Source organism: Coloeus monedula, assembly GCF_965178545.1.
Source record: "Coloeus monedula genome assembly, chromosome: 4".
NCBI classification, from domain to species: Eukaryota; Metazoa; Chordata; class Aves; order Passeriformes; family Corvidae; genus Coloeus; species Coloeus monedula.
In genome coordinates, this window is record NC_138784.1 from 49,565,444 (window position 1) to 49,590,138 (window position 24,695).

General features: G+C 37.2%; 1 protein-coding gene and 1 long non-coding RNA gene across 2 annotated transcripts in view; one reads left to right on the forward strand and one right to left on the reverse strand.

Annotated features, from left to right (window-relative positions):
- Nucleotides 1–22,499, reverse strand: part of IMMP2L (inner mitochondrial membrane peptidase subunit 2) — a 415,275-nt gene extending 392,776 nt beyond the window's left edge. Inside the window, exons 1-3 of the mRNA XM_082279670.1 lie at nucleotides 22,469–22,499; nucleotides 13,024–13,161; nucleotides 7,697–7,800 (exon numbers count right to left, since the gene is read on the reverse strand). Coding sequence (XP_082135796.1) covers nucleotides 7,697–7,800; nucleotides 13,024–13,158 — 239 coding nt within the window. The 5' untranslated portion in view covers nucleotides 13,159–13,161; nucleotides 22,469–22,499. The remainder of the gene's footprint in view (nucleotides 1–7,696; nucleotides 7,801–13,023; nucleotides 13,162–22,468) is intronic.
- Nucleotides 22,500–23,851: 1,352 nt separating this feature from the next.
- LOC309572067 lies at nucleotides 23,852–24,657 on the forward strand. Its single transcript, XR_014226338.1, has 2 exons — nucleotides 23,852–23,954; nucleotides 24,044–24,657. It is a non-coding gene; the product is annotated as an uncharacterized lncRNA (long non-coding RNA).
- Nucleotides 24,658–24,695: the final 38 nt, after the last annotated feature.

The following is a 24,695-nucleotide window of genomic DNA, read 5'->3' on the forward strand; positions in this document are numbered from 1 at the left end:
ATTATGATCCATCTGTATTTATCATAATCAAAAATACACTTGATCTCAAGTGCAAGAATAACCATATGAATACCCATTAATTTTTTTATCCTATATCATCACAGATTTTCTGTCTGAAATTTATGTAAGAAGGAGGTGTCTAATCTGAATATCCTACAGAGAAAGAGCACTGGAATTCTACATTAGCTGCTGAAACTTCCACTGGCACTTCCAGCAATGAGATTGTGTAGCTTATTTCACTGACTTGTAAAACCTTTCCTAGTTCTAAGTACCTACAAGCAATGCCAGTCATAAATAACCAGTAATTACTTCTCAGCAGTTGGAAATGTACTCAGAAAAAAGGTATCAAATATTTTCCTATCAGAGTTGTCGAACTCTCTTAAGGTTCAAGGAAAAAAGGTTCAGGAAACATATACTGTTACCTTTCTCTGCATACATGGCAGCAGATTCTGCTATAGCAGAGCATATTCCTAACATCTAAATTATAAATATTTCAAAAGGTGAAAGTGACATTTTTCTAAACCAAGACAGGTTTCAAGCTCCTTTTGCTCAACATGACCTTCACAGGGCAGTCAGCCATCACACTGTAAGGCAGAGTTACAGGACCAGAGAGAGCTTTCCAGCCAACCAAATCACCTCTGCAATTGCTGCAACATTCCAAGCAGCTGTCCACTTAGACCCAGGACCTCCAACATACTGTGACTGCCCATCATCTAGAAGAGTATAAAAAACTATTCAAGGCTGTTCCATTTTCTATTGAATTTCTATTGAAAAGGTAAGAATTATGTCATTTGGTAAAACAGGTTTTTTCCTCTTCTTCATATGCCTGATCATTAAAAGGTGAAGGAAAAATAATTAAATTGAATTAATAAATCAGTTAATTTTGAGATTGAAAATTACTGTTAACACTCCTCCAACAGCAGAATATAGGGCCTCCTTATGTATCAATTAGCTGCTAACACCTGATCATCTTACACTGTGAAGATCACAGCACAACCAGTTTTTTCTCACATCTTTCTCACTTTCCCAAGAATCAGACATACATATATTTTTGTTTAACTTCAAATTAATTTGTTTTTATTATTTACATCCTAACCTAGCTGAGTTGCAACACAACTATAACTCTCAGTTATTTCAGTGTAAATACAGGTAAGTCAATATACTTATCAGTGTATACAGTACCAATTCAGTAGCATCAAAATTAAAGCTGTTCTACACAGGACAAGCTACAGATCTGTATTCCTTTTTTTAAAGTATTTTGCTTCTGAGGTGGGCAAGACTGTAATCTCCCTCCACTTTCACTATAATGGGTCTTAAAGAAATTTTATGCTACTTACCTCAGCAGTAAATTCAATCAAATATCACAGACTGTGCATCTGACTTTGATTATTTTTGTCAAGTCTCTCAATGCTGCATTTTAAGTGAAACACAAAGACTATATTATATGCAGGAAAACTAAGAACAAACAAACAAACAAACAAACCAAACCCAAAACCTAAAACAAACCTCTACACCACAACCAAATACACACCCCCCAAAACCTACCAGCAAGACACAGCAACAGTGATTTATAGTTTTCCAAAGTTGCACTCTTCAGCCACTATAAGAGCAAGTCCTCAGACAAGAATGGATGGAATTATCTTATGAACAGTCATTAAGATGAAACAATTTACTAACTAATTTTAAACAAAATTTCTGATCACCACCCCAATGTCTAATTTCTTCATGGCATTCTAACTAGAACAAAAAAAAATATTCAAATAATGGTCTGTTATTAGACCTCAACATTTGCCTCTAGAGCCAAATTATTGATCTTATAGCAAGGTTCTAGACCCACTTATATCTTATCAGGTTCCTGATGTAATTTAATAATTTTATCTGACATACATTGCTATGATTAAACAACAATTTCTTCTTATTATTTAATTAACAGCTGATCACATTCTGGACTATGTTAGCTTCATGTATATAAGGTTCATGTCTGCTTTTGTCCAATCAGCTTAACTGGGTAATCAGTGAAGTGGATTTAGTAAACTTGCAATGTAGTATTCTAATAGATACTCTAATAAATATTCAGCGAGCAACAACTTGTTTCTTAATTCAACAGCAAGGTACTTAATTCAATAGCAAGACCAATAAAATCAAAATCACCCAGAATATGAAGTTCTCACAGCACCACTTAAAACACTACAGTACTCTTACAAACCAATCAATCAACACCTTTTTCACAAAAGGCAAAGGCCATCTGACTTCCCCGTCATTAACTTTTTAAAAATAAATATAGTTATTTTTAAATGTCCAAATTGCAATTTAACCACTAAACAATCTGTAAGCTTTAACATCCATTTATGTGACTTCTTGGCCTAAAGAGTCTAGCCAAACTCTTTCCAGCAGTGATTCTTGCAATAAAATCTTGTAAACTTCCTGGTCATATCCATAGACTTTAAATTAAACAACCATAACTTTAACCACAACTTCTTTTCTCCACAACTGCTCAGTTTCCACAGTATTGCAATTGCCTATTAAACCCACCCTAAGCACTTCATAATAAAACCAAGGATAGTGTACAGTATCTGAAAAGTTTCCTTAGAAAAAGGATTTTACTTTATAAATAGAAGATGCAAGGCTTTCTTTCACCAACAGTACTAACACACTCCTATATAGTATGATACCCACTCCAAGAATAGATTGTAACACAGATAATAAAAGTAGAACTACATATTTGATTTTTATCAAGAAAAGACATGAGAGTATTTTTTTCCCAGCTAAAAGAACAGAATAGGAAAAGATTTTCTGAGGTCACTGAGGCACAGAAACTAAAGTGATTATTTAGCTTCTGTGTCAGCACAACCTCCTTTGCAGTGTCCTACCTGCCAGAAGACAGATGAGTTGGTACAGAGACCTAAGTACAAACAAAAATAGAATAGAAATTGGAAGACTTGAGAAGGCCAAGCAGAGGTATTTGTAAAAGGTTGTCCAGTATTTTAGTCAGAAAGCTTTCTTAAACTCAATGCAAGAACCATTATACCATTCATGTTATATCTATCAGAATTTTCATAATTACAACTAATTCTAATTCAAGGCAGTTCCTTCAGTAAGTACCTTCTTACTGATATTTATTTTACTAAGCTAGTCTCAATAATGAAATTCCAATTAGTGATCTTCTATGAATAGCATATATTCAGCTTTCACCATTTGAGAACACTTTTGTTTTCATCAAACAGGACTACATTTCTTCAAAAATTGGATTATTCAGATTTGTGTGTATAGGCTGAAACTTGTTGAACCATCACATAAAATCATCATCACAATTATCTGTTCCAGTTCTCGTTTCTGAACAGATGCCAGTGAGGGACACAGCCGCAGAAACAACCTCCCATGCAGTACTTTGATTCATCCTCCAGAATGATGATTTGCACTGGATTTTTCAAAAATCAAACTCACATAAATGCTTAGCAGTTTACCCAAATTAAAGGAGTTTACTGAAGAGTCTGACCATAATCTTACAGTCAGAGGAAGCAGTGACATAAGCCACTTAATATCCTTCATAAGGATAATAAGGATAGGAGACAAGAAGTGTGATTTTTAATGTCAAGGAATTTTCTATGTAGAAAGTTGGGTCTGTATTTAAAGCAATTACGCTCCTATATGAGAACTCAAAAGAAGCTGACAAAATATACAACGCTTATTTCCTTATTTTTAGAGCTGACCTTTAAAAACATGTTCTTAAAAATACTGCCCATTTAGATATTATAGTTCAAACTTTTAAAAGCATGTTACCATTAAGAATGTACAGAACAAACACCACAAGTTCTCTTTTTCTTCGCTCAGATTAAATTAGCACCACTATTTTTATTTGACACATAAGAACACATTCTAAATTAGACATGGAGGGACACCTGGCAGCCTATCCAGCAAATAGGTTCCTGCTCTCAGTCAAACCTTGGAGGAGGTGTTCTCTCTATTACAGACATGGCACAACCTCTAAATTAACCTCTAAGTTTTGACCTCAAGGTTAAAATTAGTGCCTGTGAATATTTACAACTTTGACTTTTTATCATTCAGAAATATAAGCACCAACTTTTTACTACATTAAGACAGGAATTTTGGAATAAAAAGACTGTATGATTGTAGAATCAGGACAGGAGGTTTTCCATAAAGGCAACGTAAACTAATTCTACACCTAGAAATCACTCTTTGGCAACATCTTTTTACAATGCCTGCATTTGTACATAGTAAAAAAGAAATTATATACAGGTAAAGTTGGCAAAAATGTCCCTCAATCCACAATAGAAGAGCATTATCTCTCTTAAGTACTGGGAAGTGCAGCTGCAGAATGCATTCCCAAGGAACTGCATGAGCTGTACAACCCCCTCTGTGATGCATACAGCTCCAGCTACAATGCTGCTGGCACTCAAACTTTACAGATCAAAACCAGCTGAGAGAACACTACGTATCTTATAACTCATTCTGCAATATCTGATAAAGTTCTACACAGCTGTTGAGATCTACCTCAGCTAAGCTCTTACAAAACAAAATGCCTGTTTCAACACAAAAGTTATTGAAAAATCACAGTCTGCCTGGCAAAAGCATGCATTCATCTTTGAAAGATGATCTCATGTGCCACATGACTATTTTTTCTCTTTGAAGACAAATAAATGCATTCCCAAAACTTAAAATAAAATGCACTTTTTTTTTAATCCATTTAAGGGATGGAAAGGTAGTATTCTGGAACACAGAATAACAGAAATTACTTCAATTACTTTAAAATTATTCCTGGTTTGATTTTCAATTTATTAAGTCACAGTAATATAGCAGTACCTAAATTAAGCACTCAAGAAAGTGACCAAGTTAAGAATGATAACATTTCGCTTAGTTCTGAATCAACTTAAAATTGTGAGTTCAAAAGTTACATGTAACATTGAGCTCTCCTAAATCTGGTATCAATAAAAATGAGTTCAAGCTAAAGGGAAAAAATACTCTAAAGGCTGAGGTAAGATATAACTATTTGTAAAACACTAAACTGCAATGAAGAAATAATTTTTTGCTACCAACTTATTCTCTCCATTGGTTTTACCTGACTCTAATTTAATATTTTTAAGGACTAATGCCAGTCTAAATATTTTTTCTAAAACAAGGTAAATGCACATGTGTGCACAAAGTGGCTGATTTTACAGCTGTAGGTGAGATGAGTAGTTCAACTATATCAGATACAGAGACCAAGATGACAGAAACACATGAAGTCTTCATTCAGTACCTTTACTAGGTATAAACACCAACAAAGTACTAGGGGGCAGGGTGTTCATCTGCAATCAAAGTCATAGAATAAAAATATATATGTTTATCAAGAACTACATTGGACAACAGAGGAAAAACTTTTGGATCTGTAAGCAGTATCAGAATCATAACCACAGGCTCACTGATTCTCTTTTGGGGCATCCAGGACCACCAAGACTAACTCATCTCTTGCTTCCTTCATACCATCAGAGATATCATGTCACTCTGGATGGCTGCTGTTTCTACCACAATTCCTAAAGGGACTGTTGAGATTCCAACTAGCAAAGTCCAGTGTAAGTAGAGCGACAACAGCCAAAACCTGGAGCAAAGAGATGAGTTTGGATGGCCCTGGTCAAGCTGCCATGAAGGAATATTTGACTTCAGCTCTTGTTCTGCAAAAGCCCACCCTTCCGCAACCTCTAAATTATCTTCCGCTATGACTTGGCAAAGAGGAGACAGTGAACAAGTGTAAAGCAGCCAAAAAGGATACAAAACAAAGGTTTACATATCCATTTGCCTATCTCAGTCACACCAACACTTTCTCAACTGAATTTCTGACAAGAACAGTAAAGGAGCACCTGATGGGAGACTGGCCTTCCCTGTTCATGCCTTACCTAAGTCAGACTCTGAGGACCAGCAAGTAAAATTCATGCATATATGTGAGTTATAGAAATCATAGGTAAACAATCAAAATGAAAAAGATGAAAGTATTAACCCATTTACACAATAAAAGCATTGTATAGCAAAATTAAGTCTCAAAAACTGACAAGTTCACATCCAGATACTATATCCTGCAAGACTTTACCACACAATTTAAAACTTAACAATACAGTGAGGAAGCAGGCCAAAACTGCTTCTAACAAACCCGTATCATGAGGTACTTAACTTAAAAGTTGTTACTGATATAGGTAAACATTGAAGGATATTTTATATTAAAACTACCCAATAGATTATCTTTACATTATTTAACTTCCTTTGTATCGATCTTAAAATGCTTTTGGAATTCTCTGGTCTGATTATCCAGTGGACTTCCCAAAGACTAAGAAAAACTTCGGTACAGTGCACAAATACAACTTCTTCTATGTGGGTGTACATAAACTCCACTATGATTAGGCAAAAGTTTCCAAACCTACAAAAATCCCCACAGCATCTAAAATACTAGTTATCATGCTCAAACATACAGCAAAGTGAAAATAACCAATGAAGATGGCTCAGACAGAACCATGAACATTCAAGATGTATAATAAGAATGAAGCTATTAATTTTGTTTTCTGATCAGGCAACGTGTTCATTTTCTGTTCAGTCTATTAATTTCTAATCAGTTATACTGACTCTTTTAAACAATCACCAGAGCATGACTTTGGCAGAGGAATGCACACACAGGAAGAATCACATTTTACAGCAATCATTAAATGACCTGAAGTTGGAGTCCTTTGGCAATATTCTGTGTAGCAAACATGAATAAATTCGTATTTGTAGCTAGACTATTTACAGAAGATTTTACATAACAGAAAATGAGACAGATCACAATGCAAATTTTAAGTGTTTAACAAAAGAAGAATACATGAGAGAGTTGGCTTTAAGAGCTGGTAGTGAAAATTGTCTTACAAATTACCACTACAGTGAAGAGGTAGGCAAAAAAATGGGACAATTAGAAAAGATATATGACAAAAAGGCAGGCAGATAATATGGCTTCCAAAGACATTTCTGTTACAATCTACATATTGTGCATTTCACTTACAAAACTAAAACCATAAGCTTAAACTCTCCAAGCATAGAGTATGAGTATGTATTATATCCCTGTGTCAGTTATGAGCACTTTGACATTCTATTTCTATATTATATTAAGGCTGAAATGGAGTTTCTGTCCTCTGTTAGACTTGAGTATTTTCAACAGCGAAACACTGCCACCTTTTGGCTTGATACATAGACCTCCCAATTTTAAATGTAGAATTATACTTTTTGCTCCATTTGTCTTTCATGGAGGTGGTTGAATTCTTGTGATCTTATCTGAAATTTTATTCAGTAGACATACTTCACCAGGAAGAAAAACATACAGCATTAGTTGATACAGAAAGTTTTTCTCATAAGTACATAACCAAGCAACTTAAAACTATACTCCTTTAAGCCACATAATGTTTTATCTATTTTCTATCTCACAACTCTTTGTTCTTGGAAGTTTTGGTACACATACACACTGTATCACATGATATCTTGCATTGCATGCCTTTCAAGTAAAAACTTGGTAATGCATTCTTTGAGCATCTGAGTTTTGAAAACGGATGATAGAAATAACAATAATGCATTATTAAAAATGCTATGTTACTTGCTTATGTATATAGCTACATTATTGTAGATGGAATACCGATGGTTCAACATCTATATAAGCATGTATTGAAAGGTATGCAAAATTACTTACACCAGTGACACAATGTCCCCACGTTGTACATCATAATTTCTAATGCTCCAGTGGTTTAAGAGTACTACATCAGATGCTTGTCTTCCCCCAGGATTCAAAGAAGGCTGAGAGAAGGGGAGAAAAAAAACATATTTAGAGCTAGATTCCCTTTATCAATCTTCCACCTAATTGTCTTTCCATCAACAGGTGAAATCCATTAAAATCCATAATAACATACCCACTTACTGTAAGAGGCCAAGAATCTGTTGTATTACAGGAAATACATTTCTTTATTAAATGACATGTTAAATATCACTAATTTATGACAAACTACAGTTCACATATTTCAATGCACTACTGCATGCAAATCAAATTACATGGGATACATACTTATGGCCAGCCTGATGAAAAGAAGGGATTGCCTTTACTGTTTATCATTTAATATTAAAATCAAAGGACAACCAAGTACACTAATTCCCAGGGGAAAAAACCAAACAAGCAAACAAACTTTTTGTAGGCATCTTACTGTTTATAAAAGCATAATACACTAAAAATGAAATATGTACTTGTAACAATACTCATCTCAGCATCCTTTGCAAAGGGGAAAAACAAGCCTTATACCTACAGCACACACTGACACTGGCAATAAATGTGGGCCCTCCATAACAGGACACATAAAGGCATGAATTAAAATAACCAAGTAATTAATGCATAATTAGGAGGTACATCCAATCACCCAAAATTATTTTGTGTGATAACTCACAGCTGATACTTAGAAAAGATCTAAATGAGTGTTCTCACACTTTTTGTATCAAATAAACTTATATCAACTGCATCTTACAGAGAAATACACCAGGTAGTTACAGTATTGCCCTAGTTGCACTATCCCACTTGACTCCTATTTTTTTCTGCATTTAAACAAAGGAAATACATTAGAATTGAAATACATTTAGATATTGTATAAGCTTTTTAACTTAAAGCATGCTAAATGCATTTTTAACAATAGCTGATGTCATTTTGACATATATGAGTGGATATCCAACTCATTATACATTAGAATTGTGCTTGAGAAAAATACTATGGTGATGGCTTTTTTCCTTCTCTCTCACAAAAAAAAACCCTGACAAATGTGCAGACAATAATACCATTTTGTTAGAAGAAACTGAAGGAAAACTAGAAGACAACTTTCCATTTACATCAATAATTACTATTGTCTATTAAAAAAATAAAAGGATAAATCCTTCAGCAAGCCTTTCTCTGTTGTAAACAACACAAATTGAGATTCCACAACAAACAAGTATAGAAACAATACAACTTATTCCTCATGATATTTTTACTAGTAAGGTTTAAGGTCTAGAAAAATCAAAATACAACTTCTACAAAAGCAGTCAACAAATAAGGTCACAAGGGTTTTTCATAAGAAACAGAATAACACAGAGGCTTCTTCCTTCTAGTCTGAAGCATTATAACTTCTTTGCTCAAGTTTTTAGCATAAAAGCCTGCTACAAAGGAGGCACACAGGTCTTAATGTAAGCTGTGGTGCAGAAGCCACAAAACATTACTCTTTCTAATTACTAACTAATCTAATGCTAAAAGCATGCAAATTGAGATCACCAGCCATATGATGAAGCCTCATAGGACATGAGGTTCCATAAGTAGGAGGGTAAAAACATGCCCTTTTACTATAAATAATGATTAACTTGATAGTTGTTATGCTGCTAGTGAAGGTCACAACTTATTTGCTTGTAGCTTGGGGAACACAAAGAATATTCACATGAGCTTACAGGCTTAGGTACAGTAATCCTAATAATAAAGTTAGGAGAAACTGCCACTGAATAATTACAACTGCTATTATGCATAATGGAATAGAATATTCAGTACTGTTTGCTGCAGAAACATGAATGCTTTGTCAGAGATCACTGGTCAGGCCACTTCCTATAATCCTTGGTATTGAACTGTTTGCAATAGAACTTGCACATACAGCTGCACATATGCTGTCATCTTCTATCCCACTTGAAAACAGTCCATTTGATTGAATGAATTTACAAATTTATATATCCATGGGGGTTTCCTTTTCCACATCTTTGTGTATGAGGTGTTCATAATACCAGACAAGCAACGAAACTCAACAAATAAAACCCCATAAATCAATATCAAGATGTCCATATGACAACAAAACATACAAAAGTATACAGCCCGCAGCACAAGAAGTCACACACAAAAAATCCACAACAGGCAATTAAGAAATCTTATTACCAGTTATTTGTGTCACTTACATTTAATGTTGTAGACAGATTACAACTCACTAGAAACCCACTATTAGTAGAATGCTAGATGAGTACATCAATCTAAAATCCTAAGCAACAAAACTACCTTGTGATGATTTAAAAACCCAGTACATTCGGAAAGAAAAGAGAAAGTAATGAAACTATTAAAACTTAAAATTATAAACTGCAATAGCTCACTGCTATTCCCTATAGGTTAGTTAATACACATATACACTGAAGTCAGCACAACTGAAATTATGACAGGTGGCTGAAAGCACTGAAAAACACAAAATCAGCTTGAGACAATGGAACACATGAAGTCTGTCTTAATTGATTGGGTCAGAAAATTTGTATTTTCCTTAGAAGCTTTATTAATATGCTTGCCAGGGTGTCAAAAAGCATTCCCATCATCAGTAACTATGAAGCAGCAGTAAGGCTGGTCCAGAACAAAAGGAGAAAGTGTGGGGGGAGAGAGAGCGAACAGCAGAGAACAAGAGTAGGAGAGCAAACATGACACAGAAGGATTTATTTCTTGCTTCTTGTCAAAACTTTTAATTTCAGGCTCAGCAGGAGCCACAATTATGAGTACACAAAGCCTACTAGACATTTTAGAGGTCTATTACAAACTAATTCTTGGGAATCTTACCATGGTATCAAATTGAGACAATAAGGTATCACTAGAAGCATGTGATTGAAGGATACAATCTGACTACAAACTGATTGAACTTCAGTCTTCCTTATACCTACAGCTGTCAGATACATTTAACGTAGATCACTCTTCAAAGAACACAGTTAACAGACAGAATTGCAACACGATCAGTACCCCTTCAAGCTACTCTTAAAGACAGGGATATATATTCCTTATAATTGTGCCCCTGTCAGACTTGCTTAGATGTCTAATAAATCTTGGCAAGGAAATTAGTATTTTATTAAAAGCACCAGGATTTTTTTTTTTTTTTTTGTAATCTGAAAAACATCTATAGGCATAGAAGTTTAAAACAAACCTCTATTTCAGTTCTGTTTCGGAATAAAACCAGAGAGATTTACAGACACTGAGGTGTCAGTAAAATTACAAATGTCAGCTTTCAAGCTATCCATATTTCAATCAACAGAGGGAATGTTTAGTTAACAGATACAGCAAGGGAAAAGCTTCAATTTTAATAATCCAGTGAATATATATTGTTTTCCCTTTGTCAGGTTGAATAAATCTAAGCAAATAACTGTAGTGTTTTTCAAATCTTCCATGGATAAACCACGGTTAACTACATGCTCTTCAAGTGCCTAGAGAAGCAATACTCCAAAACAATACCATATACAGAGCACTCCCAAACACTTGGGACTGACTTCAAAGAAAACATAAAACTGAGATTTTAACCAGAGGACGACCACAGGCTTCTGGAGAGGGAAATCTAAGAAATTTCCTGCCAGCTACTGAAGTAGAACTATTAATCAATAATGGATGTCCAACAGAACACTACATCCAAGACAGAAAAGATTGAACCATGAATGGCAATGTGATATGCTAAAAAAACCCAACACCTCAAAATTTAAATGTTCAGGTCATACTCAGTAGCAGCAAAAAAAAGCCCAAAAAACAGAAACAACAAAGAAAAACAAAACCATAAAATCCGAAATGAATCTGCATCTTGAATGCTCCAGGTGGCTCTTGACCTGCAACAGAGGCAAAAAATGGGAAGGTGGAAAATAGGGGAGTTGTACTCATCTGGCTGATTTTGTACTTCTCTAGATGCTGCATTATATATTTGAATTTCTCCTGCCTGAAGATAATAAAAAGATAACAAAACTGGGTTTTCCCAGTTTTCCCTTCCTCTCCTTCTTTTTAGTGCAAATTTCTGGCTCTGCAACTGCAAGCCCTGAGATTCTCCTCTCTTTCACTGGTCATCAGTGATATTCAGAATAATATCTGTGAAAATGGCAAAGATAACTTATGTTGCACCTAGCTTTTGGCCTTGGATTGTAGAATTACTGGAGTAAAATGACTTTACTTTCATCCCTGTTCTTGATGTGAAAGCTGCCTGCTGATGTTTCTTGACAGAGTTTAAACATCAGATTACAGACTGCCTACAAAAGACACCTTGTCATTCCCTCCTCCCCACCACGTGCTTTTTAGAACATTAAACATAAATCAGCCAAGTACAGGATCAAGCCCAAGTTTTCTAGCCCATGTGTAAATTCTGCATAATACAAACTCCAGCAGTTGGGTCTTGAGTGCTGTGAAACCTCTCTTCAAGGTTCTGAGCTTATTAAGGCAATCAGAAAAGAGAGCTTGACATCAAAGAATCAAATCCTTACTCTCTGCTAATTGCAATGTTGCAACATTGGAACAAAATACATCATAGTTATCAGTGGTGTTGCACACCAATGTGCAGTACATATGATTCAAAATGCAAAGTAACAATATAGAAATTGTCTATCTACATAAAAACATAGCTTTTTCAAGACCAAATAAACAGCGAAAACAAAATAGCGTTCATGAGTATTTATTTATCATCTAAACGTTACACATCTTCTTTATATTTATTTGCTTACACTGTATAAACATTCAATATAACCAAAATCAAAACAGTGAACTGATACCTACTGCCTGATAAAAATAAGTAATAATATTAGGTTCATGCCACTTTCAGTACTCTTCCCTGCAAAGGTGCCATATGTGTTCATTAGTAAGATCAAGTATAGCAAGAAACAGTTTTGCCATACAGTTACTATAATGTAGCTATTAAAAATTAATAAAGCCTCTTCATGAGTCATCAATTCAATGCCAAGAGACAAAAGGTATTGCTCCAACTATTTCTAAATGTCTAGGAAGATATCAAAACAATATATCTTTATCACTATTTCTCCATATATTATCCTTTTACTGACACAGAATTTTGGTAAGTTTTGTTCTCAAAATCTTTTCTTTTACATCACAAAATATTTAACAAAGTAGAAATTAAACTATTCCATACTAGAACATCATTTAATAACAATTGAGAAAAAAATCTTTTTCACTTTGGTATTATCAGTGGAGAGCCACATTTTAATTTCCTGACAGACAAAAGGTATTACCAGCAATACCTGCATAGATGCTCCTTCCACCCTTGCAACACAGGCAACTCTATCCAGGAAAGTCACAGTTACAGGAACAGCAACAAAGAAACCTTTAAAAAAGGCTTTAATGTATTTCTTCCCCAAACCCTGAGCCTGTGCCATAATCTGAAAAACACGAAGGAAAGAAAAAAGGTTGTTATAAGAAATTTGAAGTAACATCAACATGTAGCAATTCAACACAGAACAATTAAGAATAAATTTATTATCTGTTAGAGTCTCACAATATCCAGAGTGAAAAAAAACGAGTGTGCACATGAGAATGGAAAAAAAACCCAAACCAACAAACCAGAAATCTTCATCAGAATTTAAATGTCTATCCTACAGAACAGAGCTTGATACTTGACATTTACCATTTAGCTATTTCTTGTGATCCTGTGCTAGAAGAAGTACTTGATAAAAATGACTCAATGTAGCAGGTAAGAAAGAAGCAAAGTGATACAACCAGACAAAATTTAATAATGCATTTTGGGGAAAAAAAGCATAATTTTCTCTCCATACACTGGTAATTATTAATTTCTCACCCCCAAAGGTGGATTGTGTTAAGCAAAGGAAAGCTATTTGCAACACATTACCTTTTCTTTATTAAATATTTTCACAAATGAAAATGCACAAATGCATCATTTCCACACTGGTGGTAACTGCAAACATAAAATCAATTCAAATTGTCACATATATCATGGGGACTCACCATAACACAATGACTGACTCCTTGTTCACCACTACATCACAAAGTTAAAAGCATGTTGGCAGACTAGACAGCTACATAATGACACATGGGATGATTCCACTCCTACTCCATGTATTATACTATCTCCCATCTATTTATTTAGCCCTGAACCACTGAACATGCTTGGAAAATACCTACAAAGTACACTGAAACAACAGCTGTTTGATCACATTAGTCATACCTCTGAAAAGCAAGCTGAATATCCAGGTACTACTGCATAGACACAAGCCTAGGTTACGCAACTGCAGTTGCATTAGAAGAAATGCTGCCTTTCACCCTCTTAAACTGCTGCTTCACCTAATGAATCCCTGGTAGCCCTCCCTCAAGATCAGCTTGTGAAGCCCCTGCTCCCTCTGTCACTCCTAACTCCAACAGACAGAAGGAAAAAACAGACTGTGCCCTGATTTTTCAGTCTCCCACTGTGTTTCTATTCAAGAACATAGAGTTATTTTTCAATTAAAATAATTAAAAACATAAATATATGCAGTTTCATTCAATCCTCTTACAAAGTATTTAGAATTTCACAATATAATAATTTTTTCTTCGTTGCATTTTGAGAAACATGGAAGTGATGAAATATTTGTATGCAGACTATAAACTGAAATCACTCTGATGAAATAGTACTGAAGGTAGTATTTCTGTCACGGACAGAGCTTCTTAATTCCAAATAGCATCAAACTTAGGAGAGAAAATGCAGTTCTACAAAGTAAGTCATCTGTGTATTCTTCAGTAGAATTCTTTATAGATATTAATAGCTTTGCAATGACAAGACCTGTCTTCTAAAACTATTATTTCTGACATTCACCTTCAAAAGTTTTAATTATTTTTTTAAAGTGGAAATATTTCATCATCTATAACTTGTTCATAAATTCAAATTTGCATACTGCTTATAATTCGGTCATTTTCTTTCTGAACATTTCATGAAAACATTTTCATTTTGCATCAACCACTTCTACAAATAATTTGAAATAGGCTGTGAAACAGAACAAAAGTCTCACCATTTCAAGAAAAAAGCTATAATGGTTTACTCTCAGCTTATCATTTAAGAACTTGTTATTAGAATCAATCCACCAAAAGAGACTATTGCCTCCATCAGCAGAGCTTTACCTTTGGAAAATACACCACATAAAAATAGAATCTCTAAAAATCAGGGTTTTGTCTACCTTCTGACTACACCACTGCCAGCACCTTAATACCCTTCTCTCAACCTATTTACTTTGAACTTTACCTCTTGAGTTTTCTGGTTGGAACTCTACTTCTCTGCTATGAGGTCTGGCCTCTCAGACCTCTCAGACTCCACTCTAACGGCAATGTCAGCCACAAAACACCATTTGGAGACCTTACCCACAAATATATTCACCATATTCTCTAGAGTAACTTGAGCAGGGAAACATTGTCTGATACATGTACCACAATATGGCTGGTTTAGGAATTTTTTTTTTTTCATTCAGAAATCAGACAACTTTACTTCTCTTAAAATTCCTCAGAGTCAAACCTCTTTTTCAGTAATAATGAAACATGAAAATTCATCCCATCCTTTCTACTAAATCCATGGACAGATCTTGTTATAAACTTCTTGCAGAAGCCCCATGATAGTATCTACAGAAAAATCTAGTATCTGAAGAGAAGTAATTGGTCAGACAATCCACAGGAGACCAACCATATGCTTCCTACAACTACAAGCTAATTAATAGTGACAGAAAATCTAGCAGCCAGGTTAAAACTGCTAAGACAAAATGCTACATTATCAGTACACCACTTGGACAAGGCAACACCAGCAGTATTAAGCAGCTATGGACAATGCTGGGAATTAAAGTCTACTTTTGTGGGTTTGAACACATGCAGAATTCTATGGCACAATAGGAAGAACATGAGGGGAAAAGCACAAGCAGCACCCCTACAAGCAATCAATTTGCAAACCACCAAAACCAGTAACAGCTCAGGTGCTGAAGGACTTCTCTACTTGCCCTGAATTTTCTCCTCTCCTCCCCTCTCCTCTCAGCAACTATCAAACCACTGGGTTCATCTTTCCTTTACACCAAAATGATGAATCCTTCATTTATAATGATGAATCCTTCATTTATAATGATGTGCTACATTCTGAACTTTTGCTGGTTCCCCACCTCCCACAGCAAAGGACAGCTTTTCCCCACGGCACAAACTGAGCCAGCCTGCAGAAGCCTTTCTTCCCTAAAGACAGTAAACATTTGCACACACATTTCAAATAATTTGAGAAGAACTATTTAAAAACAATCCATCTTTAACCTTAAGTCCTTTCATATAGCAAAACATTTTCAACACAAAGGTAAATTACTACATGTCAGTATCCGACTTAACAGTTAGCACATTTTTGCCATGTCTGTTCCATAAGCTTTCCCCTCTAAAAAGCACAGACAAGTAAATGCACGTGCAGAGCTGCCATGCAACTGTTGACAAAATAGTTCACCACCCAACTTCCAGTAAATGGGAAGTTACCCCTCACTCTTTTCATATCAGGGGCTTCAAGTTGTCTTGCACTGCTACAGGGGAAGAGCTGGAACATAGGCAGCAGAAGGGCAGTTTGCAGCATTACCTTCTACCAATGACTGGACATGTGAATGGATAATCCTCAACTGATAAACACTGCTGGATTAAAATGTGCAGAGTTGTCTTTTCTTATACTTTGATAGTTGTAGGAGAAAAGAAGGGAAAAAGGTAATGGCAAGCATTTACCACAGTCACAAGAAAGAATTTAGGGTGGTAAAGGGTAGACACAAAAAAGATCCTTAAAATTAAAAGAAAAAATTTGGTTGGAGTTTTTTTTATAAAGAAAACATAAGACAGCCATCACTCCTAAAGATAATATTCTGCTCTAAGACATTTCTAAAACATCTGTAGATTTAAAAGCATCATGTTTCTGGAATGAAATTCTGAAATACAGTGCAGTGTCTGGTTTATGATGACAGGTTTAAATGCGTATCAGTGAGGCAAGCAAAGTATTGTTTGCTGAAAAAAATAATTTCTCTAACATATATTTCTGGATCTCTGCCCAGTTAGACACCTTGAATAAGATCAACAAATCACAACACTTAAAAGATGGGGGAAAAAACCCAACAAAACCAAATACAAAAGAAAAAAACAAACCCAGAATAAAAATATTTTAGAGATGCATATGCTTTTCAGCATTTGTAAGTAATACTTGGTTTAGGGGAAAAAAAAAACGCACAGAATAATTCAGTAGAACTGACAAACTTCAAACAAATAACCTTGAAAACTTGTTTGAAATGGAAACATGGACAAGAAAAATCCAAGATCAAAAATGCTAGCATATAGCAGGTCAAAGCATTAAGAATTTCACATTGTGCAGCTCAGAGATTAAGGCAGATGGAGCACAGCATTATCTGGACTGAAGTATTTGGTGCACAAAAGGTCCAGGGATTATAATGAGCCTCTTGTGGGTACTACAACATATGGAGCAGAGATGCTATTTAGATAGTTCTCTATGTATAAAATGTTTATTTTTTCTTACACTTGCTTGCACATTAGAAGACACTGTTTATCAAACAGCCTGCAGAAAATCATCAAGTAATTCAGAAAGCCCCAGGTTACAATATATTTGCAAAGCTAGGTACTTAAAAATTACCCACAGAAGTATGATAGGAAAAATAGCTGTAAAAACAAGGCATTAGCAGTCATCCGCAAAGGAAATAGAATGGCCCCTGATGTGCTTCTACAAGAAGGCATGTGAGGGAACAGGAAGGAGGGAATTACAACCTATATGCAAAACAACTACCCTACGAAGGCTGCCCCGTTAGTTTGAAATGACCTATTTGACCTTGTTCAGGAATTTGTAGCTATATTATATTTAGTTCAAGAATCCATTGAAACAACCAACTTCTCTGTCAATCACAATATACATTTTTCTATAAATCAATGGCATTACACTAGAATTCAGGATATATGGTTTGAAAATAAAGAAGACTTTCATAACAGAAAACACTACAACACATGAATAAGCCCAATTTTACTGTGTCCTATGAAACATAAAACTGAGGACAAAAGCTTTTGTTTTAAGACTGCTCTAAATTGAAGACGAGGTTATACCTAGCCTAAAAACCATGATTAACAGGACATCACTCAGTATCAGAATTTGTGAGATCTTTTTAACACATGCTTTTTCTACAATTTTTCATGATATGAGGCCAGAGCTAAATACTGCCATGCAGCCTGACTCTCATTTCCCACTTTGGTTGTATATTTCAATAACTTTTACACTACAGTGATTATTCTAAGGGTACAAGTATGCAGACACTACAGTGATTATTGTAAGGGTACAAGTATGCAGACTTTTTAGTAGGCTGATTTAATTCACATATATTTATCCAAGTACAGGCTTGGACACGATGGTGATGAATGCCACAGAAGAATCAAAACAGACTAGCCCATGTAAGCTTTCAGTTAAAATAATAAATATAGATCAGTGCATTTAAGACTTCATTTAAAAATGCTATCTAGTTCCAGAAGGAGCTCTCATTTATCCTTCAATAAAGCCAACTCTATCCTGGTATTATTCCACCATAGTGGTAACGTGTCTATTCAGTTAATGTATTTATACTCTGCACAGGTTTTACTCATCCTATTCCTCCATCATATTACTCTCCTTGTATCCCCTAGCATTCAGACATTAAAGAACACCCCTCTATTGTGAGTTTGGAAATATCACAGGTCATGGAAATGACTGCTGCGTTACTGAAGAAGCAAATCCAAACCTAATCTACAGTTTCAGCAGCTGCACAGGTATGTTCTGCTGTTCTTTTTTCTTTCCTCTAAATCAGTCATTTTGTCCTGACACCCAAATGTTTTGCTTGTTCCAAATACAAAGCAGCAGATTTTGCTAGCTTCAACTCCATTTTGTACCATTTTCTTGTGCCTTTGCTTGAATTCAAGCAATTACAATTTCCATGTAATAGCTCCCATCCCTATGAAATAAACAGAATTTTTCCAATATAGCACAATAAAGAAAAACAACAATAAAAATCCATTTTTCTAATCTTCTCAGTGCTGTAACATACATAGAAGTTCCCAGAAGCAGACAAAACCAGATCAACCATAATGAGCTTTCAGCTCACAAACCAAATAGAAAAGCTTAAACCACAACAATCGTCAACATAATCAGTCACAGAATTATTGCTGGGGGCAAAAAATCAGTTCAATGTAGGACTGACTCTTCTTTTAATAAAATATTACTATCTCCCATCACTGGGATCTATGTCATGTACAAAGGCTTAGTTCACATGTTGGTTGTAACTGGAAAATAAGTCATATTGCTTATTCTTACAAATTAATTTTGTGTTTCAAGTACACAAATTTTACCTTCGTGGACAATCTTGTATTTCCAAACAAAACATTTCACTCTTCAACTATAAAGCAAAACTGGAAGAAAACACAGCTGTAGAACAAAGTTACTCATTACAGCAATCAAATTAACAACTAGTTCAGGATGGCAAGTAATCAGCCACCCCTCAGTTCTGAGAAGTTACTCAGGATTCCATTTTATACACACAAGCATCAAGAAAAGGAATTGCAATTAAAAAAAATAATAATTGTTACAAATCAGACTTTTTCCCAGCACTTAAAACTTTAGATGTAATGAAATATCTTCCAAGTACTATCACACAGGCAACTGGCAGAATAACAGTTCTTCTAACACAGAAGTTACAATATTTGGTTTTATTCGTGTTTCTGCACCTTCAAAGAAACTAAAAATCATTAATATATACTGTACATAATGGAAACTACTAAATTACATCAATTTTTGGAACTCACTTAAGTGAGCAACATAATGCGTTCGGCTTCTCACAACTGAAAGTTCTGTGTTGCTTTCAGCCTAAGGATTCAATGCCTGCAACCAAAGTTAATTCTCTAAATAAATTTTAAGTGTCCTTTGTAAACAACTATCAGCTGCTGCTATGTTTTGCTCTCAAGCAGACTGCGTGAATGAGGAGTTGCTTCAAAACTTACTGAATTTGTAAATTATATTTATGGTAAAGAATAGAATAACCTTTGAATTTCAATACATTTGTACATTTATCTAGTCAGCTCTCTGGATTCTTTTAAGTACCGTGGAACTGTCATGTTAGTTGTGGTTATCTAGAACGAAACTTAGGCAAAAACAACAACAACAAGAAAGGAACATTCAGTTTTCACCAAAATACGCAACCTTACATATTCAGATAAGATTCAAGGAGTAGCCTAAGAATAGAAGCATTCAGCTTCAAACATTAATACTGTCAGAAACAAACTCTTCTAAAAGGTTTTGCTTTTGGATTAAGAAGAACTAAGTTCAGTACAGAACAGGAAAGTTTCTTCTAGCCTAATGAAAAGTCAAATGAATACAAAAACAAATTAATAGAAGAAACAAGATTCTCAGCTATGAATCTTTAAAGCATGCCAGTATGCACTGAGTATATGAGGACAGAATAATAACTGAAATAATATTTATTATGGGATGAGAAAATGATGCCAAAAGAAAGAATAGAAAATGTTTTTACAATTTGAAAGGTATTTTAACCATTTTCAGCATGCTTCACAAAAATTACTAGTTCTCCCACAATTACTGTAAAAACAGCTTTGTGCATCCTTGTTCAAAGCGGAGAAATTGGGACTGACTCCCCGACAGAACATTCCCGTGAAAACCAGCAGTGAAACCTGATGAACCAACTACTTACTATCTACTGTCTGGGGCATAGTAATAAAGCAACTGTATGAACTAATTATGCCTTCAAAAAATAATTATTTTAACAACTCAGGTTTTATTCTTGAACATTAGAGGTCACTGTGAGACTTGTTAAGAGCAGACCTAGTGCACTCTGACTATCATTCCCCACCATATTGATTTTGAGTCTGGGATTTGTGACAACTTCAACTGCCATGTAAGTTGCTCAGGTCTCAAGAGTAAGCAAAACAACTTAACAATCATAAGGATACAGATTTCCAGAAACAGCTGAAATCTGTGGCACCCTAGTCAACTTATAAAGATCTCACCACAAAATTCCAACCGTGACTGTGAAACCGTTTGAATCTGAAAATTGTTGTTAGCATGCTTAAAATATTGTTTTCAGGGATCTGGATATCACCCACTACTATACCATGTGTATAGTTATTTACCACCAGTTCCAGGAGAAAATTTATTTTGGTAACGACATACAAGTTAAATAAAAGAATCTGTAATTTTAAAAGTAAATTAAATTAAAGACTCCTGGAAAATCTCTCAAATGCAGTAGTTTGAAATGTTACATTTCTTTAACAAAATGCATATGTATTCATTTAAAAAGCTGCATATTGGAAAAATCAAGTCTAATTCTGAAGTTTTCTGGAGAAATTATTTCATTTAACCTGAAAATCCCCAACAGGTTCTGTCTTCCTAGTATATTTTGTTGACAATTTCTATTTTCTTCCTAGCTGAACAATGAACAAGTATGTATGGCATATGCTTTTAGGGGAGAAAAAGAAAATAAAGATGTGCTGTTACAAGAAAATTATTTAGAGAGTTGTAAAGTAGCTTTGCCTTTTCTGGTACATTGGTGTGCTCAATGAATTCCAGTTCCACAGAACAAGGATGGTAATTTAAAAAAAAAAATGTAAAACTTCTATAATGGAATACTGGCTAATTAAAAGATTTTACAAGGTTAGAATCTACTTATTGTTCAGCTGCACTTTTTCTATTTAAGCTTTTCACCAATTTCCAAGAAAATTAATTTTCCTTAACAAAAATAGGAATACCAGAGCGACAAGTGTAGGAACTGGCTGAATCTCTTCAGCTTGAAGCATTGTGGCCTTTATATGGAGAAGCGTGTAACTGAGAACAGATTGCAGGACAAGCACAAGACATGGAAAAGCAGCCACTTTAGGACAAGTTGTATCAGTATAAACAAAAAACAAACAACAATAAATTCTCTCTCAGATGTCCAGGATGTAGGGTAACAGGAAAGCCATTCCATCAGGATACGAGAGAACAGCCATTAACTGTAGTCCTCATAGGACAAATACAAGATCTGATAGAAGTTTAATAAAGCAGAAGAACACGTTAAGTAAGAACTGCATTCAGTCCAGGACCAAGAGCAGTGCACAGCACAAGTCCCAGTTGCAGACAAGATGCCAGTGAACGGGAGCAGAACGCCGGAGTCGCTCTAAGCCCATTCCCCCGCTCAAGCGCCCGCTGCACTTCCACCAGCAGCCCGGCACGACCGCCTCTGACAGGCGGAGGATGCAAAGAACAGCGGTGCTTCTCACTATCGGCTCTGCCGGCTCTTTTCAATCCAGTCCCTTCCCACTTGAAATAGATATCTCGGTAATCTGAAGGACGAAGAAGGGAAGAACCCAACACCCGACAAGGAAGCAGCGGCGGGTGTCCCACGTGAGCGGCGCTTCCGCCAGCCCCGCGGGGACCATTCCCGGGGGCGCCCCGGCCCGGGGGCGGGGCAGGGGCGGAGCAGAGGCGGCGCCGAGCGCTGCCGCGAGCTCGCGGCCGGGCCCGCAGCGTGGCGCCTGCCCGTCCCCGCCACCGCACCTCGAGCCCCCTTTGCTCACGCCCGTCCCCGCTCCCTCCTCCACCAGCGGGCTCCCCGGCCGCTTCCCCGCCCCGGCTCTCCGAGCCCGCCCGGCTCCCGTGGCTCCGCCCGGCTCCCGGCCGCTGCCGCCGCTTACCCTTTGCTCCGTTCCGCGGGGGGCGGGCCGCAGCCGGCCGCGTCACATGACGCGCCGGGCGCGCGGACCCGAGGTGCTCCCGGAGCGGCCGCCCCGGGGTGCCCTGAGGGGCCGCGGCTGTCGGGGCTGCTCCGCGCCTCCAGCTCGGTCGGGCGGCCTGACAGGCTCACCTTGTGCCACGCACAGAGCAGGACAGGCCCTGCACGAAATAAGGTACTTGGCCTGATCCTTTTTCAGCCCGTGTAGTTACAGTTTGAGTCTCCAAAAACTTGAGGATGCTGCGTTGCAGTCACTGTGTTTTCCTTCAGTAAGGATGGCGATTCAAATGCATAAGGAGTCTACTCTTGTGGCCATTTGTTGGCAATTGGACAACAATAAATCTGTTTGGATATTCATATGTAATATTGGGAGTTCGCAATAGTACAAAGCAATTCTGTACCTTGGAGGTCTTCTAACCCACACAAAAGGGCAAGATGTTTGTTGAGCGGATGACTTCCCTAGTGCACACCAGATTTGATGTGGACTGATGTCAGCCGCACCTGCTGCACATAGAGCTGGCTACATTGTACTTCTAGTTCTGGCTTCATGGATGGTGGTTGGGTTTTCCTGGCTGGTGCAGATGGATACACTAGGGCTTGTGTTTTCATTAGTGTTTAGTTGTTTTTATCAGTTGCCATAACAAGTGCAGGTGCCAGTATAGTCTGAAGCAGGAGGTTTTTCCACGTAGTTCACGTACCTTCAAGAGTCAATGGGCAAGTTCATAGAGGGAAAATCTATTACAGATTATCACACACTTAGGAACAACCTCTGGCTCTGGGAGTTCCTAACTGGATGCTGCGAGATTCTTCTACTAGTCAGGCCACTGTTGGAAACCAATGTAAGATGACATCTCTGCCTGACTGTCCAGTCCGTTATTTGCAGTTTATAACTAAAATGTTATTTTTAAACGCAAATATTAAATTGTTTATAATTTAAATGATCTTGACTTTGAGCTACAAAAGTATGAATGCATAGTTGTCTTTAATCCAACCATGTCTTTTTACAGAAATAAAATATTTCCACAGTTGTTGAGATAGGAGTCAACTATCTTAGAAGACAGCGCGGTAAGGTACTTATTAATAAATTGAATTGGAAGGCACACTGTAAGACCATTTTTAGTACAAGGACACAATCTATAAAATTTCTTGTTACACACTATTCCAAACACAACATGCCCAGCCTCTTGTAAAATCCGAATCTTTCAGCAATGCTTACTGCTTTTAATGCTTTGGGGGGTGTTGAGGGGGAAGGTGGCTCATGGTGATGGGGTTATCCCATAGTCATTTTGTGCCCGGAATTGTCACTGCCCTAACCGCCTTCCCGCTCGCCCCACCCTACCACGGCTCCGGGAATATTGGGTGAAGGAGGGTCCGGGATCCTGCAGGGGTTGGGGCCAGGGCTGCTCCTTCCTTCCAGTGGGGGACTGAGGCAGCAGCCACGCAACATGGTGAGTGGATCTGACCTGAGATCCTATTGCCCTGTAGGGGGGTTTTTTTGTTTCGTTTTGTTTTCATTTTACTTCGGCACTGCGACCAGGGCCTGCCGGCTTGTTTCCCTGCTTCCCTGCCACTCGGGAGCTCAGAGCCCCAGCGCGTGTGGTGCCAAAACCCGGGACCGGGAGCGCCTCCCGACAGACCACTGCCGCTTGCGGCTGCTCCTCTGTGTTAGGCTCCGAGGCTGCGATTCGCTGCGGTCTCTACACTGCAAGCCTGCTCGCCTTTTCCCTGTTTCCCGGCCGTTTGAGGGTCCAGAGCCAGTGTGTGGGGTGCCACTGAGACTGGGGCTGCCGCCGCCGGGCCACTTCTCTGCGTGGTAGCCTGACTTCATGACCAGCCGCTGCCTGTGAGCTGTGCAAAGGAGCAATCACCCATCCTCCCCTCCGCCCAAGCTCCCACCACCCCTTCAGGAGGTTTCCCAAGCCCACATCGGAGTGCCCCTGAGGCCACAGCGGAACCAGCGCAGCCCCTCTGCCTCGCCAGGAGCCAACAGTGCCTTGCCGGCTGTGGGCGTAACTCCACCAAAGGGGAAATCTCTTGACGGGCGAGCAAAGGCTGTTGCTGGGTTGTCTGGTTTTTGTTGTTGCTGTGGTGGTTATCGTTTGTCTGTCTTGTTATATTTTTTATATACATATATATATGTAAAGAACTGTTGTTCCTTTTCCTATATCTTTGCCTGAAAGCCCCTTAAT